The sequence below is a fragment of the Protomyctophum parallelum genome, assembly GCF_964188405.1.
Source record: "Protomyctophum parallelum genome assembly, chromosome: 19".
NCBI classification, from domain to species: domain Eukaryota; kingdom Metazoa; phylum Chordata; class Actinopteri; order Myctophiformes; family Myctophidae; genus Protomyctophum; species Protomyctophum parallelum.
Window position 1 is genome coordinate 32,300,161 of NC_139717.1, and position 20,000 is coordinate 32,320,160.

The window sequence follows — 20,000 nt, forward strand, 5'->3', positions numbered from 1 at the left end:
ACAAAGCTTTTCCTGCTTCGTGGCAAATGTGGTTGTTTGATGCTTCACAACAGCTATGTTGAAAAGCCACGAGTTGGTAACCTTGGAGGAGTTTGTACAACACCTGTAAAGAGCTAAAATAAGCCACAATGAATTCAAAATGTCTGAGTTCCTGTTGGCTATAATGTCATGGCACTAAGAGGCTTTTGTGTATGAACCACGTTGTGTTCATGTAGCATACATAATTCAAGCTCACAACAAGTCTCAATGTGGTGCGTTGTTTACATGGTAAACTAAAGTCTTGTCGGCGCTGGGCACTTTTTCCACAGCTCTCTGGTATCATGTATCACACACAGGGAATGGAAACATCAAAAGGTAGGGGAAGCCCATGCTTTGCTCATACAGACCTGCAGGGTTATTTCATTTACAATTGACTCACCACCACCGGCTGAAATGTAGAATAAGGCTCTGCCTGCTGCCAAACTGCCTGTTTGTGGCTATAAGTGTGCCAAAACCACTTGTATACTGAGTGTGTGTGTGTGTGTGTGTGTGTGTGTGTGTGTGTGTGTGTGTGTGCGTGCGTGCATGTGTGTGTGTGTGTGTGTGTTTCTGAATGACGCGGTCTGAATTTGACAGGTGCGAGCTGTACACTTGGAAGTAACGATGGGGATGGTTGTGAATGTATGTGTGTTGTGAATATGTGTGTGTGTGTGTGTGTGTGTGTGTGTGTGTGTGTGTGTGTGTGTGTGTGTGTGGAGGAGCGAGGTGACATTGGGAGTGTGTGTGTGCCGTGGTGTGACACATCGCCTACGACTCATTATGGTTTCACTGTGATCAGACTGCTATGGAGCTGTCAACTGCGCATGCATGCATGCACGCACACACGCACACACACACACACACACACACACACACACACACACACACACACACACACACACACACACACACACACACACACACACACACACACACACACACACACACACACACACACACACACACACACACACACACACACACACACACCTCCATCGCTCCTTGCATCTCTCATGCAGCTTGCACCCCTATAGAGCTCGACCGCAAGACACATGCACAGAGGCGCGCACACACACTTTGACAGGCTTTCGCAATTAGAGGCTTTAAGGCGCTTAACCTGATTATGCTTTGCTCGTAGCCGAGAAGGTCCGCAGACAGCGGACGCATATGCACTACTGCAGTGTTCAGACAGCGGACACATATGCACTACTGCAGTGTTCAGACAGCGGACGCATATGCACTACTGCAGTGTTCAGCCAGCGGACACATATGCACTACTGCAGTGTTCAGACAGCGGACGCATATGCACTACTGCAGTGTTCAGACAGCGGACGCATATGCACTACTGCAGTGTTCAGACAGCGGACACATATGCACTACTGCAGTGTTCAGACAGCGGACGCATATGCACTACTGCAGTGTTCAGACAGCGGACGCATATGCACTACTGCAGTGTTCAGACAGCGGACGCATATGCACTACTGCAGTGTTCAGACAGCGGACGCATATGCACTACTGCAGTGTTCAGACAGCGGACACATATGCACTACTGCAGTGTTCAGACAGCGGACACATATGCACTACTGCAGTGTTCAGACAGCGGACGCATATGCACTACTGCAGTGTTCAGACAGCGGACGCATATGCACTACTGCAGTGTTCAGACAGCGGACGCATATGCACTACTGCAGTGTTCAGACAGCGGACGCATAATCGCATATGCACTACTGCAGTGTTCTGACAGCGGACGCATATGCACTACTGCAGTGTTCAGACAGCGGACGCATAATCGCATAATATGCGATTATATGCATATTATGCACTACTGCAGTGTTCTGACAGCGGACACATATGTACTACTGCATATGCGTGTTAACGTGACAGAGGTACAGATGGGACAGATAAGAAAAAAATACCATGTCATTCTCTTAACATTATTATTATTATTATTATTACTATTATTAATATTATTACAATTATTATCATCATTATTATTATTGTTATTATTATTATTATAATGTTTATGTTATATTTATTTTATTATTATTATTATTATTTTATTACATTTTAATGTTAGCCTAGATATTAACATACAAATTGTGTTATTATTTGGGAGCCCACTTGCAATACTTTTCTCATGATCGTTTCTCTGTAAACATTGTATATAATACAACCAAAAATTCAAAAGCTTCTGATAACATTTTCAGATAGAAGTGGGCCACGTTCTGGCTCAATATTAAGTCATTTCAGCTATAGCTGTCGGAGTCAATCATACTGCTCGTGTGAATCTATGTTCTGTTGCGGTTCACCTGTGTATGAATCAATACAACAAACTTCACAAACACATGCCATCTGTCACTGTCACTCTTCAAACGTTTTGTTTTGGTCGCCAAGTCACAGCTACCTGGTCGCCAGGCGTCTCATTGCTCCAAATCGTTACAGGCCCTGGAAATTAATGACTTGCTTGCTTTGCTGCTTGTAGTGTGTATACACACATTAGTCTTTTCTCTCTCTTTTCATTAATGCCAATCATAGAAGACTGTTCTCTCTGTTCTTACTGAGTGGGTTTCGCTTTCTCACACGCACCGCACGCATATACAAACAAACACCACCGACAAACAAACATGCACACAGATGATCAAAGTCCTTTCCTGATGCAAACCATGGTGTGTTTGCGTGCGTGCGTGCGTACGTACGTGCGTGCCTGCGCTTGTTCAGATTCAGTAAATTATTCCTACAAAAACAGTTTTTCAACTTTCAACTAAGCTTCAAACAACCTTTTTAAAAACATTGGAGATACTGCAGCAGTTAGATCACACATGGGATGACACATAATCTGGTGGTAGTTGCGGTGGGTAGAATGAAGAGGAAGCTAGAGCCTTTAACTCTGGTGAACCCCTCTCGCCCCCCCCTATGAGGAGGAGCACATTTGACAATTTGTGATACATTTGTTGATAAACTCCTATATATATATATATATATATATATATATATATGTGTGTGTGTGTGTGTGTGTGTGTGTGTGTGTGTGTGTGTGTGTGTGTGTGTGTGTGTGTGTGTGTGTGTGTGTGTGTGTGTGTACTCCTATATTCACTGCTGACGGCTGGCTGACAACCAAACCATATCAAACTATAATATACCAAACAAAACAGAACTACATTGCATGACTTGTAAATGCTCTGTTACCTCTCCGTTCTCCAGAGGGTGAATTCTTGAATAGAAGGAGGTGCAGATGACTTCGTCGTCTCTGGTGTAAGACGGGGGTCCGGTTCTGGGGCTGATGTTGAAGCGGGTCAGGCACTCCGTTTCCGTTATGGCATAGTACTGCCAGGGGTCATAGTTGACCCCGTCCAACGAGCGCTCCAAGACCCAGTTACCTGTGGAGTAGTGAACAGGCAGACAAAGCAAGGAGCCACTGATGAAATGCCTCAGAATGCAGGGTAAGAAAACAATCCGCTCCAGTCAAATTGTAAATATATTCATCAATGGAGTGTTGTTGCCAGCTACAGTATTTTAATAGGCAAGCTCTGCATTTCCAGTGAGACTCAGACATGTACTTTCCTTCACACTACAGTCGTCGTTGTCAGGAGGAAACCACCTACCGGTAACTCATTTTTTTTAATAAATCATTATTGATCACCCTTTATGTCTGTGTGTTGGTTATAAACAAGCAATAATGAGATATGATGCTAACGCAAGCTTTTGTTGTACTTGTGTTGCTGAGTTGTGCTTGTATTGGTGTAGCAGCTGAGCTGTGGTAGCAATAGCTCAAATGCTTAAAACGAAGTTATCTTTATTACTGTACAGTACCAGAAACTTATACATTAACCTGCCATATGCCTATGGTAATATTATCATTAATAGTTCGTCAGAGTCTCTTCCTGAGTGTGTGTGGATAGCCCAAACTAATTAGACTCTGAGCTGGGATGGGCCAGCTCACAGTCTAATTAGTTTAACTCAGGCCAAGTGTGACTGCTTAAATCAGCCATCACCCTCCTTGATGTCTACGTTTGTGGGGACTTGAATAATGCCTACACATCAGCAAGATGCCGATGTAAGCTAAGCGTTGTGCCAGTTGAGCTGGAATTGGTCTAATATCTTGGGGGACATAGATAAACACTGCTGAGATAAGCACTGCACAGATAAGCCCTGTTCAGATAAGCTAAAAAGAAAAGATTCTCTCATTGCTGGACCACAATACGCATGCAGTCAGCCAGTGACCATGACTGGATAGAGCAACAGCAAGTGTAGCCTGGCCCAACCAGCATGCTTTCTGGTCTAGGGGGCGGGTGTGCATAGAGCCAGCATGCTGTCTGGTCTAGGGGGCGGGCGTGCATGGAGCGAGCAACCCAAACCTCTAAAGGCTCATACATAGTCTGGATTTTCGGTGGTTAGGTATAGGTGACCACTGACCACCAAACTACAACATGATGTCACGAGCCGCGGTGAAGAGCAAACCACCGCCACCGCCCCAGCCCTTCTCTCTGTTTTTACTCACCACCGCTCAACGTTATTTCAGCTCCGGTGGTCAGCTCGCCACCGGAGTTTGGGTTTGATGAGGTCACTGTCGTGTCCATCTCCATATATGGAGACGGCCATATATGGAGACTGACATGAGGCATGACGGACTGACTGACATGACATTCAGGTTTTCACAGTAAACTGAGACCTATGGTCGCAATAAATGTCGTAACGTAGCTGACTTACAGTAGAGCCCATCATTATATAAAGTATTATCATAAATCATCTCCATATAATTTGTTTAGCATTATATAGCCTGTTGCTGCAACAGGTTTCATTTAATTTCAGCGTCTATGTTATCAGGTTAGACTGTGAAACGATTGTGACTCATTATAAAATAATACTCCCCCTCCCTCCCCCCCGGCCCGTTGCTGAATCTTCAAAGTTCGTTTTTTTAGAAGCTTGGGCACCATGCATATAGAATCATCAGTTTTTCTGATTTTGAAGAATTGCTTAAGAATCGGCTTCAGGTCTTGATGGAGATGAACTGTTTCTCAGCTCCCAGTAGAAAAACATTTATTAAATGTTTCAACGCAAACAGGTCTTCATCAGAGGCCGTGTACGGTCTTCCCGCTCTTCTCTCCAGAGTTCGTATTATTTCCATACGTCTAAAAATGCCCTGGTAGTGAAGTTGTTGGGTCTATCAACCACATCAGTCACAGGCATAATGGTAATTCATATCCAAAATCATCATGAGACAATTAATTCTACTGTTTCCTTGTTCATATGCAACAGGAGCATTACTGTACCTGGACGAGGTGAGTTGGCTGCCTTTATAATCACATAGGCTATCTGGAAAACCTGGGGAAAAAACAGAGACGAGAGGGGGAGAGATAAACATTTATGCCCTCATTTATCAACCCATAATTTACACCCAAAAATGCGTGTACGGCGAAATCATCAGCCATTTTCGGCATTTATCATTCCAGCGTGACTTTGAACTTTGACGTACGCCACGCTAAATCTCACGTCTGGTCGGAAGCTGTCATAAGCTTTGTCTGACCAGCTGACAGGCATCTAAACGTATTCACTAAAGGCATACATCGATGATGTGTCATATGAAATTGATAGGATATTTCCAACTGTACAAGAAATTAAAATCGTGCAAATAAAAACAATATAACATGTTTACAATGTTACAAGTTAGATGCATAATGAAACAGTGCTTTGGCTCTGTTAAAACATATGCAAGCGCATTATGTGAAAATTTTGTTTGACCACAGGACCACAGCGGGAGATCAGGAGCCTACAAATAATTCATGTGATAATAAAACATTTTGATTTTGGCATAAATGGACATGCACAGCTATTTTATTTCCAAGTGACAATGACAAGCATATAGCTTGCCTATTTGCAATATGTATATGTGAAGTTAGGTGCTTAATCATTCATCCATTTAAATACGTTTATCATATTTATCATTTATCATTCAGATCAATTGCAAATCTGGATCAGACCTATATAGGCTGAGAGCTTATGCGAGAGTCGGGACCGGCGGTCAAATCTTTGCGTTTGGGGGGGTCCCTGGAACAACATATTTTCAGATAGGTGTTACTGTACCAGTGACGCGGCCCGCAAGTCAGCCGCTGCCTGAAAAAGTCTGTCCCTTAACCCATTCTGACCTGAGATCAGATTCATACGAGGTTTCCACTGGACACACACTGGTCTGATTAACCCATTCTGACCTGAGATCAGATTCTAGAAATGTCAGTCGCTCTTCGATTTTTCAAAAATTGCAGACCTACAAGCTCGTATCGCGCCACTCGGTGGCGCGATATGAGCTTGTAGATCTGCTATTTTTCAATAGCTAAAGCATAACATGATGCTGACACCAAAATGGGTGCCCGTTCAGAATGGGTTAATGGTATTTTGTTCCTATTATTGTCTCCACCAGGCCGAAGGCATGGGGAGAGAGTATGTTTTGCACTCCGTCCGTCCGTCCGTCCGTGTGTGTGTGTGTGTGTGTGTGTGTGTGTGTCCGTTAGCAGCTAATCTCGGCCACCGTTAACCCGGTCGATGCCAAATTTTGCACACGCACTCCCTGGATGCCAACGATGAACCTCTGCCCCAAACTTTCCAGAACGGCCTGTTATAGCGCCACCAGGAGGCCGCTTTGTGCAAAACAAGTTTTTGCACAGCACACCTACAGATTTTGTCCAAACATCACGCAAATTGGTACACAGTCTCTCTAGAGCCATTCAACCAAACCAGTCTTTCAGATTTCTCAGACTCCATCCTGATTGGTTAAGATTGGCTTCCAAAGTTCACAGGAGTGCTCAGTTTCAAACAAAATGCTGCAAATCATGAACACATCGCGTGATTTCCGTGAAATTGTGCACCCACATTCCCACTAGGCCCAGGACGAAATGCCACATGAACAATTTCAACTCAGCCTCAAGGTGGCGCTATAACTGGCCGAAAAGTGTTTTTACCTCTAACTGCACGGATCTGTGGATAACCTGGTGGAGACCTGTGCCCAGAAGGGCACTTTTTCTAGTTCATTTTCATTTCCGCTTGATACCGTTTCGTACAGACAGCCTACATGCACAATCTATATACCAAATGAAAGCTCCAATTCCGTAGACCACACAGCACTTTGAAATGTTAAAAATGAACGAGATCTGAGCGAGTTGTGACTCTGTGCGCAGGAGAGAAAAAAATCACACCCGTGTGAAGTGAGTGGTGCAACTCCGTGTGGGGGTCAGGTTCCGGCGAGCCACCCCACATCCGAAACGGTTGAGAAATGACAGAGTTACTGTGTGGGGGGCCCTCTACTGTACTGTACTGCCCCTGTACTGTACTGGCACACCCGAAATCATCATATATACAGTTAATATGTGCGTGTGTGTTTGTGTGTGTTACTGTAGGTTGTGCACAGGTGGTGAAAAACAACCATGCTGTTTTCGTGCTCAGACCCACCCAGCCACCCAGCCAGCCACACACATAGCTCCGTAAGGGTGTGGTTGCACCATTCAAAAAGAAGAAAAACGGCACAGGGGGGACGGGGGGGGCGCACAAGTGATACTTCAAGGCAGCAACGCACTCTTCCATGGGCTATAGACAGGGCTGCACATAAGTGGTGCGCCAGTGCGCTGTCAATCAAGCGCCGGGAAGCGCTTCTGCGTATCAACAGCTGGGGCCGCACAGAATGATTATCATGGCCAGAATACTAGTAAATTCTGTGGCGAGAGCATTTCCCACTGACTGCCACTCAAAGTAGCTACTACTGGCCAATCACAGCACGTCTTGCACAAGTGCACTGGCCATTGTGGCTAATCACAGCGCGTCCTTAGTCAAACGAGGGAGGATCTACTCTATGGGGAGGATTCCATGCTGCTCACTGCTTGTTTTCCGGGTGCTGGAGCAAGTTGCTCATGTGCGATGCAACTTGCTCGTGTGCGATGCCGTCTCTCACGGACTGGCACTGCTGCACAATATGAAGCTTATCAACATGACAACAGCATGTCCCGACATACTGTCCCTTATTATCGTAAAGTCGGGTAGTGTACATGTACACTGTTTATTTTGCACCGAGGAGCCATGTGTGTCTGACTGTCTTGACTCTGTGTTGACTGTGTGTAGATCGCCTCGGCTAAAAACAAGAGGGAAGCCTGAAGTATGCTTCGCCGTACGACGTGTCGTATGTTAAACAAATAGGCAATAGCTGATCTGCAAGCTCAAAACGTGTCGCCTCCGCAACACGTTGTGAGCTAGTAGATCGACTATTTAAATATCTAAATATTGCTTTGATGGTCATATTATCCTTAGGAAGTATTAAGAAGTTTGTATTAGAATATGCATATAGGGCTGGAATACACATGGACCTATAGCTGCAATTTGCAACTCTAGATTTTTTTGTATAATGGGATGAATCTAGAGTTGCAATACTCTCCATTGACTCCCCCGTCCCCACTTATTATATGGGCGACTGTGGCTCAGGAGGTAGAGCAGGTCGTCCAATGATCCATGGGTCGGCGGTTCGAATCCCGGCTCCTCCTGTCTACATGTCGAAGTGTCCTTGGGCAAGACACTGAACCCCAAATTGCTCCCGATGTGCTGGTTGGTACCTTGCATGGCTTCCGCCGCAATCGGTGTATGAATGGGTGAATGTAATGCACAATCTATGTAAAGCGCCTTGGATAAAGGCGCTATATAAATGCACCATTTATTATCCAATAAATATCGTTTTGCTATAAGTTATTCATGCATCCCTCTTTTATCCATCCGGCGAGACGGGTCGCCGCATTTTAGGAGCACCAAGTAACTCCTCCAGGTGCTCCTCTGAGTACTAGACCAAAAACGTTGAGTGCAGCCCTGGCTATAGACCGTCTTGTTTATATGGTTAATCTTCATAAGAAAATGCATTGATTGGAGGTAGAATGAGTACAGGTATTTTACTCAAAATGACAACCATACAAAACTATCCAAATATGGCAAATATAAAAGCCCTCCTACAAATCGCAGACTGTATCAAATATAACTAAATATTATAAATGATACAGAGCCACTTCCCTGACAGTCAGAGTGCCTGGATTTTCATTTGTGTTCTTTATGGCCCAAGGGGCATGGTTTTGACTTGCAGACTTAAGTACTTTATGCACGCCCCGGGATACTACAGTATGTTTAATCTGATCACTCTTTATTTCGTTTTAGGCTTTATATATTTAGGTGTCGACCAAATACCCTTTGGCTTTCCTTTCGAAGCACAAATAAATCTCAAGTTGTTTCAGTTTGAAAAACTTATTTTTGATTGCAGTCTACAATCCAATCATGCTTGTTTTTATTGGACACGTGTTTGTGTGGAGTGTTGGTGCAGTCCAGGAGGTGAAATGGGTCAGGGCTTTTGTGGAACACATTTTTTTTCGTTATCGCCCTGCTCAAATGATTGAGGAGTTCATCAATGTGCAACAATGAAACATGTTCATGCCAGCAGCGTTTGAAAGTGGATGGTGGACCAGTACAAAAATCATTCTGACTTACTTATGGCTCCCTTCAATTGTAAGGAGAAAGTACAACTCAGTGGCTATTAACAATTCTCTACTGGTTCCCTTTTTGTCTGTCTTTCAAGAAGAAATGGCTGACGGCAAGTTTTAGAAATGGTCTCCTGCCAACACAGGCCAGCTATACTCAATACATACTAAATCCAGTACAGGCTTTTTGAAATGTGCCCAAGATCAAACAAAGGTTCATATCCCCACTACAGCGTCACTAAAGCATCAAGTGAGTTTTTTTAACGTACGTTCATTTATCATTCAAAGCCAATGGCATGCATTTTCCACTAATTCAATCAGTCAAACTAAATCAACCAGACGATTACAAGTGATGAATCATTTCTGACAGAGAAAAGGATTAATGAAAAGATTATAGGAAAAAACACTTAAGCAATGTTATTCAAGAGGTTTTCTTGAAAAAGAAATCTTGCCTGCAAGACGTTTTTTTTGACGTACCAATCCACTGTGGTGGAGAAAGTCAAAGATTTTCTCTTACTTAGTATACATACATCTCTTGCTCTCTCGCCCAACGCCGCAGCTCATAATAAGAATGTGTGCTTGGAGTCTGTCTCAACATGTCACACTCTTCTCTAGGCTATGACCCGTCTTTGCCTGGCTGCTGTATGTTTGCTGCCTAATAAGGCGGCGATGCAGAACTCCCACATGCAAATCCAGAAGGAACGTCAAAGTTAGAGATCAGCGCTGTTGGTTGCTTTGAGTGCTCCCATGGCCCTAAGAAGGTCCAATTAAATCCAATTGGAGTCTAGCTATGAATAACAGTGTGACTGTTTTGGGCTGCATTAGTTTGGATTTGCCCTGCCACAATCTGGTACCTTTATAATTGTGTGTCCCCATTAGCTAATGTCGGGGTACTGTATTTGCTACATATGTAGAATTTGTCCTCTGCAGTTACTCATCCTTTTAGGAGCAGTGGCTATACCATTAATAGTAATACGGCACCCAGGGAGAAGTCCTGGGTTAAGTGCCTTGCTCAGGGACACTTGGGCACATATTCTTCTACCCTCACCATCTCCGGATGCCTGTTGGTAAATTCTGTGCACTTAATTGGTAGAATTTGCGACAACCGTGTGACACCGTGTGAGCGAGATTGAGCTAAAGTGAAAGCTATGACATCTTAATACAGTATGTGCCTTTACCAAAAGAAATCCACTTAAATCCTGAAGGGTGATTACACGCGCGGTGTGAGCTTGTAGATCATTTGTTTTTGCTGTCCACTGTCGTACCGCAGTAGATAGGGCTTAAGCAGTACACTTATGATGCCCACGTCTTCATAATTACACCCGTAGGAGGCCGAGGATGTGTGGGCACGTCTTTAGGTCCTTTTTAATGATATAAAACGCGGTTGTTAAAATATTTCTTCCTGGTTTACGGTCAGACAAACCTCCCTATTTTCTCAGAATCTACGCTGATTCATCATAACCGCGATGTTCTGTCCTAATTTCTGACTTCATCGTGCATCTCGGTTAGAATATTAACGCTTCTAAATAGAAATCAGACTTCATGCTATGAATGGAAGATTTTACCTTCCGGTTTTGGGGGGAAATGGAAGGCAGGGGGTTTTCAGAGTAAAATCTCCCTTATCTGCTTGGCACTCACTCTAGGCCTTTATTCTGAAAGATTCTGGCGGCACCAGAAGTGTTAAAACAGATTTGTTGTGGATAACAAGCTTTGCTGCAGAAAGACATCGGAGAGCAGCTGCTGCTGTGTACGTGTCAGAATGCAATGTTCTGTTGCACTCATGTTAGTCTGTCTGGTACAGCATGTCCTTGTAATGGTTAAGTGTCTACCGTTGGGTCTGTACGTCTGTCTCTGGCTGCATTGTACCGTTGGGTCTGTACGTCTGTCTCTGGCTGCATTGTACCGTTGGGTCTGTCTGTCTCTGGCTGCATTGTACCGTTGGGTCTGTCTGTCTCTGGCTGCATTGTACCGCTGGGTCTGTACGTCTGTCTCTGGCTGCATTGTACCGTTGGGTCTGTACGTCTGTCTCTGGCTGCATTGTACCGTTGGGTCTGTACGTCTGTCTCTGGCTGCATTGTACCGTTGGGTCTGTACGTCTGTCTCTGGCTGCATTGTACCGTTGGGTCTGTCTGTCTCTGGCTGCATTGTACCGTTGGGTCTGTACGTCTGTCTCTGGCTGCATTGTACCGCTGGGTCTATACGTCTGTCTCTGGCTGCATTGTACCGTTGGGTCTGTCTGTCTCTGGCTGCATTGTACCGCTGGGTCTGTACGTCTGTCTCTGGCTGCATTGTACCGTTGGGTCTGTACGTCTGTCTCTGGCTGCATTGTACCGTTGGGTCTGTACGTCTGTCTCTGGCTGCATTGTACCGTTGGGTCTGTACGTCTGTCTCTGGCTGCATTGTACCGCTGGGTCTGTACGTCTGTCTCAGGCTGCATTGTACCGCTGGGTCTATACGTCTGTCTCTGGCTGCATTGTACCGTTGGGTCTGTACGTCTGTCTCTGGCTGCATTGTACCGTTGGGTCTGTACGTCTGTCTCTGGCTGCATTGTACCGTTGGGTCTGTACGTCTGTCTCTGGCTGCATTGTACCGTTGGGTCTATACGTCTGTCTCTGGCTGCATTGTACCGTTGGGTCTGTACGTCTGTCTCTGGCTGCATTGTACCGTTGGGTCTGTCTGTCTCTGGCTGCATTGTACCGTTGGGTCTGTACGTCTGTCTCTGGCTGCATTGTACCGTTGGGTCTGTCTGTCTCTGGCTGCATTGTACCGTTGGGTCTGTCTGTCTCTGGCTGCATTGTACCGTTGGGTCTATACGTCTGTCTCTGGCTGCATTGTACCGTTGGGTCTGTACGTCTGTCTCTGGCTGCATTGTACCGTTGGGTCTGTCTGTCTCTGGCTGCATTGTACCGCTGGGTCTGTCTGTCTCTGGCTGCATTGTACCGTTGGGTCTGTACGTCTGTCTCTGGCTGCATTGTACCGTTGGGTCTGTCTGTCTCTGGCTGCATTGTACCGTTGGGTCTGTACGTCTGTCTCTGGCTGCATTGTACCGTTGGGTCTGTACGTCTGTCTCTGGCTGCATTGTACCGTTGGGTCTGTCTGTCTCTGGCTGCATTGTACCGTTGGGTCTGTACGTCTGTCTCTGGCTGCATTGTACCGCTGGGTCTATACGTCTGTCTCTGGCTGCATTGTACCGTTGGGTCTGTCTGTCTCTGGCTGCATTGTACCGTTGGGTCTGTCTGTCTCTGGCTGCATTGTACCGCTGGGTCTATACGTCTGTCTCTGGCTGCATTGTACCGTTGGGTCTGTCTGTCTCTGGCTGCATTGTACCGTTGGGTCTGTACGTCTGTCTCTGGCTGCATTGTACCGTTGGGTCTGTACGTCTGTCTCTGGCTGCATTGTACCGCTGGGTCTATACGTCTGTCTCTGGCTGCATTGTACCGTTGGGTCTGTCTGTCTCTGGCTGCATTGTACCGTTGGGTCTGTCTGTCTCTGGCTGCATTGTACCGCTGGGTCTATACGTCTGTCTCTGGCTGCATTGTACCGTTGGGTCTGTCTGTCTCTGGCTGCATTGTACCGTTGGGTCTGTACGTCTGTCTCTGGCTGCATTGTACCGTTGGGTCTGTACGTCTGTCTCTGGCTGCATTGTACCGTTGGGTCTGTCTGTCTCTGGCTGCATTGTACCGTTGGGTCTGTACGTCTGTCTCTGGCTGCATTGTACCGTTGGGTCTGTCTGTCTCTGGCTGCATTGTACCGCTGGGTCTATACGTCTGTCTCTGGCTGCATTGTACCGTTGGGTCTGTACGTCTGTCTCTGGCTGCATTGTACCGTTGGGTCTGTCTGTCTCTGGCTGCATTGTACCGCTGGGTCTGTCTGTCTCTGGCTGCATTGTACCGTTGGGTCTATACGTCTGTCTCTGGCTGCATTGTACCGTTGGGTCTGTCTGTCTCTGGCTGCATTGTACCGTTGGGTCTGTACGTCTGTCTCTGGCTGCATTGTACCGTTGGGTCTGTACGTCTGTCTCTGGCTGCATTGTACCGTTGGGTCTGTCTGTCTCTGGCTGCATTGTACCGTTGGGTATGTACGTCTGTCTCTGGCTGCATTGTACCGCTGGGTCTATACGTCTGTCTCTGGCTGCATTGTACCGTTGGGTCTGTCTGTCTCTGGCTGCATTGTACCGCTGGGTCTATACGTCTGTCTCTGGCTGCATTGTACCGTTGGGTCTGTACGTCTGTCTCTGGCTGCATTGTACCGTTGGGTCTGTCTGTCTCTGGCTGCATTGTACCGTTGGGTCTGTCTGTCTCTGGCTGCATTGTACCGTTGGGTCTGTACGTCTGTCTCTGGCTGCATTGTACCGTTGGGTCTGTACGTCTGTCTCAGGCTGCATTGTACCGCTGGGTCTATACGTCTGTCTCTGGCTGCATTGTACCGTTGGGTCTGTACGTCTGTCTCTGGCTGCATTGTACCGCTGGGTCTATACGTCTGTCTCTGGCTGCATTGTACCGTTGGGTCTGTACGTCTGTCTCTGGCTGCATTGTACCGTTGGGTCTGTACGTCTGTCTCTGGCTGCATTGTACCGCTGGGTCTGTACGTCTGTCTCTGGCTGCATTGTACCGTTGGGTCTGTACGTCTGTCTCTGGCTGCATTGTACCGTTGGGTCTGTACGTCTGTCTCTGGCTGCATTGTACCGTTGGGTCTGTCTGTCTCTGGCTGCATTGTACCGCTGGGTCTGTACGTCTGTCTCTGGCTGCATTGTACCGTTGGGTCTGTACGTCTGTCTCTGGCTGCATTGTACCGTTGGGTCTGTCTGTCTCTGGCTGCATTGTACCGTTGGGTCTGTACGTCTGTCTCTGGCTGCATTGTACCGTTGGGTCTGTACGTCTGTCTCTGGCTGCATTGTACCGTTGGGTCTGTCTGTCTCTGGCTGCATTGTACCGCTGGGTCTGTACGTCTGTCTCTGGCTGCATTGTACCGTTGGGTCTGTACGTCTGTCTCTGGCTGCATTGTACCGCTGGGTCTGTCTGTCTCTGGCTGCATTGTACCGCTGGGTCTGTACGTCTGTCTCTGGCTGCATTGTACCGTTGGGTCTGTACGTCTGTCTCTGGCTGCATTGTACCGTTGGGTCTGTCTGTCTCTGGCTGCATTGTACCGTTGGGTCTGTACGTCTGTCTCTGGCTGCATTGTACCGTTGGGTCTGTACGTCTGTCTCTGGCTGCATTGTACCGTTGGGTCTGTCTGTCTCTGGCTGCATTGTACCGCTGGGTCTGTACGTCTGTCTCTGGCTGCATTGTACCGTTGGGTCTGTACGTCTGTCTCTGGCTGCATTGTACCGCTGGGTCTGTACGTCTGTCTCTGGCTGCATTGTACCGTTGGGTCTGTACGTCTGTCTCTGGCTGCATTGTACCGTTGGGTCTGTACGTCTGTCTCTGGCTGCATTGTACCGTTGGGTCTGTACGTCTGTCTCTGGCTGCATTGTACCGCTGGGTCTGTACGTCTGTCTCAGGCTGCATTGTACCGCTGGGTCTATACGTCTGTCTCTGGCTGCATTGTACCGTTGGGTCTGTACGTCTGTCTCTGGCTGCATTGTACCGTTGGGTCTGTACGTCTGTCTCTGGCTGCATTGTACCGTTGGGTCTGTACGTCTGTCTCTGGCTGCATTGTACCGTTGGGTCTATACGTCTGTCTCTGGCTGCATTGTACCGTTGGGTCTGTACGTCTGTCTCTGGCTGCATTGTACCGTTGGGTCTGTCTGTCTCTGGCTGCATTGTACCGTTGGGTCTGTACGTCTGTCTCTGGCTGCATTGTACCGTTGGGTCTGTCTGTCTCTGGCTGCATTGTACCGTTGGGTCTGTCTGTCTCTGGCTGCATTGTACCGTTGGGTCTATACGTCTGTCTCTGGCTGCATTGTACCGTTGGGTCTGTACGTCTGTCTCTGGCTGCATTGTACCGTTGGGTCTGTCTGTCTCTGGCTGCATTGTACCGCTGGGTCTATACGTCTGTCTCTGGCTGCATTGTACCGTTGGGTCTGTCTGTCTCTGGCTGCATTGTACCGTTGGGTCTGTACGTCTGTCTCTGGCTGCATTGTACCGTTGGGTCTGTACGTCTGTCTCTGGCTGCATTGTACCGCTGGGTCTATACGTCTGTCTCTGGCTGCATTGTACCGTTGGGTCTGTCTGTCTCTGGCTGCATTGTACCGTTGGGTCTGTCTGTCTCTGGCTGCATTGTACCGCTGGGTCTATACGTCTGTCTCTGGCTGCATTGTACCGCTGGGTCTATACGTCTGTCTCTGGCTGCATTGTACCGTTGGGTCTGTACGTCTGTCTCTGGCTGCATTGTACCGTTGGGTCTGTCTGTCTCTGGCTGCATTGTACCGTTGGGTCTATACGTCTGTCTCTGGCTGCATTGTACCGTTGGGTCTGTACGTCTGTCTCTGGCTGCATTGTACAGGAGCTCATGCTATTCAATGGAGCGTGTTCAATCATATCGTTGCTGTCGGGTGGAAACCTTGTATGAACAACACCATTGCTTTTTTGCCTTATGCCCAGCTTTCTGTGTTTGTGCAAACAAACAAAGTTTCCCTTATGTTTTTGAGACCACCGCTACCGTAGTCAAGTTTGGAAAAAAAGGACGAAGAAAGGCAGTTTTCTCAGTGCTTTTGTGCAAACACAAACATTGAAGACAAAAGTGACAGAAAAGTGAAGACGCAAATTGTGATTGGCCGGAATTACATTTGTGATGATTTGATTGTATGGAATGTGATGTATATGATGTATGATGATAAGAGCTCCCCTAGCTTCACATGGGTGTGATTTTTATAGTTACTTACAAAACATTTTAAAATAGTGAAAATAGCAGATCTACAAGCTCTACAAGCAGGTCACAAAGCGATGTGTTAGTATGAGCTCGCCTTGCACATGTGCTATTTTCACTGCTTTTGCCCAACACTTTTGTATGATGATTTAATTATATAAAAACATAACAAGTTGACATATGGACATAAAAGGTTTGTGCCCGACAGCAACGACATAAAGTGTTCCATCTGCTACACAGACCTGGCAGTCTGCAGTTTATTTGTTTGTCTCACCATCCATTCCCACATACCCTGGAAAACCTCTCACCCCATCAGTCCCATATCCCACAATGCAACAGTAAAGAAATCACAATCCAAATGAAGTACATTGGATGGTCTGGCCATGCAACAATAACAACGGTGCCCTGAGCACTGTCTGCATCTCCACTGAAGGGAATCTGGCTGGGTCAAGGTGATGACTTAACAGACACGGCAGGCAGGCAGGCAGGCAGGCAGATCATGGATGACAGATTAAACCTAATATTTCACCCTCACTCTTTCTCTCACCCCTTTTCTGACTCTTTAACTATGTCTTCCTACCGTTCCCCTTTTTTATTTGACTCAAAAATATTTTTCTCTCTCCCTCTCTCCCTCTCCTTCTCTCTCTCTCTCTCTCTCTCTCTCTCCTCTCCCTTTCTTCTCAGAATGTGGGAAACAGTGTCACATTTCAGCAATTAGAATAGAGAGAAAGTTACCCAGAGTATCACAATATGTGTGTGTGTGTGTGTGTGTGTGTGTGTGTGTGTGTGTGTGTGTGTGTGTGTGTGTGTGTCTGTGTGTGTGTGTGTGTGTGTGTGTGTGTGTGTGTGTGTGTGCTGCGTGCGTGCGCGTATGCGCGAGAGAGAATGAGAGAGAGAGAGAGAGAATGAGAGTGAGAGTGCATGTGCACGCACGTGTGTGTGTTTCAGTGTAACCTTATATCAGTCATTCAAACCTCTTACAAAGACTCAGTGTTGAATACAGAAAATAGGCTGGTGTGTACGTGCGTGCGTGCGTGTCTGCGTGCGTGCATGTGTGCATGCATTCTCAGCAGTAGCTTTGAACAAAGTGACAGCTTCAGGAGAGCTAGGCAGCATCATCAAGTAAACAGATGCAGCATACAGTATGCGTGTGTGTGTGTGTGTGTGTGTGTGTGTGTGTGTGTGTGTGTGTGTGTGTGTTTGTGTGCGCATGTTAGTGGTCTAGAGGTGTGCTGTGTGTCAGTGAGTGTGTTTTGATCAGCTGTGGATCAAAGAAAGGCTTTTCGCCTCTAAAGGCGGCACAGCGTCAACACACGCAAAAAATGCGCTTGTCAAACCAGGACAACATTTTATCACATGTTCTCAGACACGACATCGCTATATGATAACTAGTACAAAGCCATCTGGAATGCATGCTATTGTCACAAAGCAAGCGTCACTGCACAGCACAAGTCAGTAAAAACCTAAGTCAAAACTAAACAGAAGATTTCAAATATTGCAATAAGTCTGAATGCAGGGTAAAATCATGTGAAAGGCTTGTTATTTTCTTTGCAGTGTGCCAAGAGGCCTGAAATCTTAAGCAGAGGATCAGTCGGCGTTCATTTTGACAGCAACTTTACATAATAAATATTACTTATGCGTTTGAAGTGTGAAGTGAAGTCCACGACAGAAAAGAAAAGAAAAAAACTGATTCCCAATGCTGCCTTGTGCGTCTCCTGACTAAGGGCTTTGGAATGGACTCCAAACAGTCTCATGTTTTCCTTACTTTTCCTAAAGCTTGTTTTCTAGAGACCCGTCAAATCCAACCTCATCCTGCTGTGAGCGTTAACGCCACGTCTTAAATCCAAGGAAGACAACGGTGCCGGTCCTGTCTCGCGTGTGAACATTGCACACGGTACTGACATTTCAAAACAAGCACCTGAAACCATCGTACGACAGTTTAGCACAGAATGAATCCAATTTAAGGCCTTTTCACATGGGGAGCCAACACAACAATTTCACAGGAGTGCGCCAGCTTGTCTGCACGCCTGTCAGATGGTTCGCGTCTCCCTACCTGCCCTCTTGCCTCTCACCGAAAATGGATAAATGATACGTAGCTTTTCTCCGTGTGAAAAGGCTTATATATCTTCTATTTCCGGCAAGCGACGGATTGCGACGCGGCCATACGACATAGCCATGAGAGGTGTCTGTCATGGAGTTGTGACAACTATCAAATGAACACCAACATATGTTTACTGGGCCATATATTATTACATTTGAACAGTCTCTGGCTTAAATGAACTCTCAGGGATTTACTGTGAGCCAAACAAGCCAAGTGAACACTCAAAATGTTGATTTGTGGAGGAATGCCCAGTTCATCTGTGACACGTATGGTCTGAGGCTCGTCTAGCACTAAATGGGCTGTGAAGAATCCATTTGATCTCGGGATTTGGAGACAGTGGTTAAACCCAACAGCTGGTGTTTACAGTCCATTCACATGGAAATGTGCTCACATCTCTCTGGTCTGATAAACTGTAGCCTCGCACTCTGTTTAGTTGGTACACACAGGGCAATCGCACGCACGCATTTTTTATTGTTGCTTCAAATGGAAACCCCTCATCATTAATAAACTAGTTCATAGACAAGTTGTAAATAGTTGTAATATCAAGCAACTGACTAGCTCCACTATAGCAAGAATAAGCCGAATCTGAATCAATCTGTATTGTCATATCACATTACAAGTAAGATGGGTGAAAAACTTGGTTATGCAGTCTGTAGCAACTCATAATGTAACTAGAAAAAGTGCCCCTCAGGGCACAGGTCTCCACCAGGGCAGGTCAGGTTGTGGCCTCCTGGTGGCGCTATATAAGCCAATGTGAAAAGGGTGCCATTTGTTCTTTATATGCCTTTGATGGCAATTGGATGATTTGCAATAAAATCCACCTGTTGGTGGCGCTATAACAGGCCAATGTGAAAAGCGTGGGATATATTCCTCAGCCTAGTAGGAAAGTGCGTGAAAGATTTCACATAAATTGCACGTTCATGATTTGAGGCTTTTTGTTAAAAACGGGCCAATCCTGCAAACTTTGAAAGCCAATGTTAGCCAATTAGAATGGAATATGAAATATCGGACAGATTCGTCTTGAGCACATGACTATAGAGACTCTGTGTAACGATTTGCAGGATTTTTGAACAAAATATGGTGGAGACAATAAAGTCTGAATGTAAAGGAATCCCTATTAAAACAAGTTATACAGACATGATGTGTGTGTGTGTGTGTGTGTGTGTGTGTGTGTGTGTGTGTGTGTGTGTGTGTGTGTGAATCTTAAACAATGTGAAAAAGGTAGATTTCACACGCACGCACGCACTCACGCACACACACACACACACACACACACACACACACACACACTCGCACACCCGCACACACCCACCCACACATGCACGCACACCAAAGTATCAATTTGGCATAAAGCCTTTGAAATTAAAGGATTTATCCTGTACAAGAAATCAGACAATCTCTTGTAAATCCTGGCTTTGATCAGACTGCAGAGGAAAACAAAACAAGATTAGCATTCTCAAATAAAGTTGTCTTTTGCAGCACTAAAACCATTAAAGAGTTCACACAGCACTTTTCTGTTCACGTCCCAGCTTTTATATTTGTCACAACGCTGAGAATTAAAGGACCATTTTTATCATAGGCAA

The 20,000-nt window shown here is 46.2% G+C and overlaps 1 protein-coding gene across 6 annotated transcripts in view; it reads right to left on the reverse strand.

The window, feature by feature from the left end:
- lama2 (laminin, alpha 2) overlaps positions 1-20,000 on the reverse strand; it is a 254,248-nt gene that overhangs the window by 172,587 nt on the left and 61,661 nt on the right. For all 6 annotated transcript variants that reach the window (XM_083790714.1, XM_083790710.1, XM_083790709.1 and 3 more), the window contains exons 4-5: positions 5,289-5,340; positions 3,205-3,395 (exon numbers count right to left, since the gene is read on the reverse strand). In XM_083790714.1, the coding sequence (XP_083646840.1) occupies positions 3,205-3,395; positions 5,289-5,340 (243 nt within the window). The remainder of the gene's footprint in view (positions 1-3,204; positions 3,396-5,288; positions 5,341-20,000) is intronic.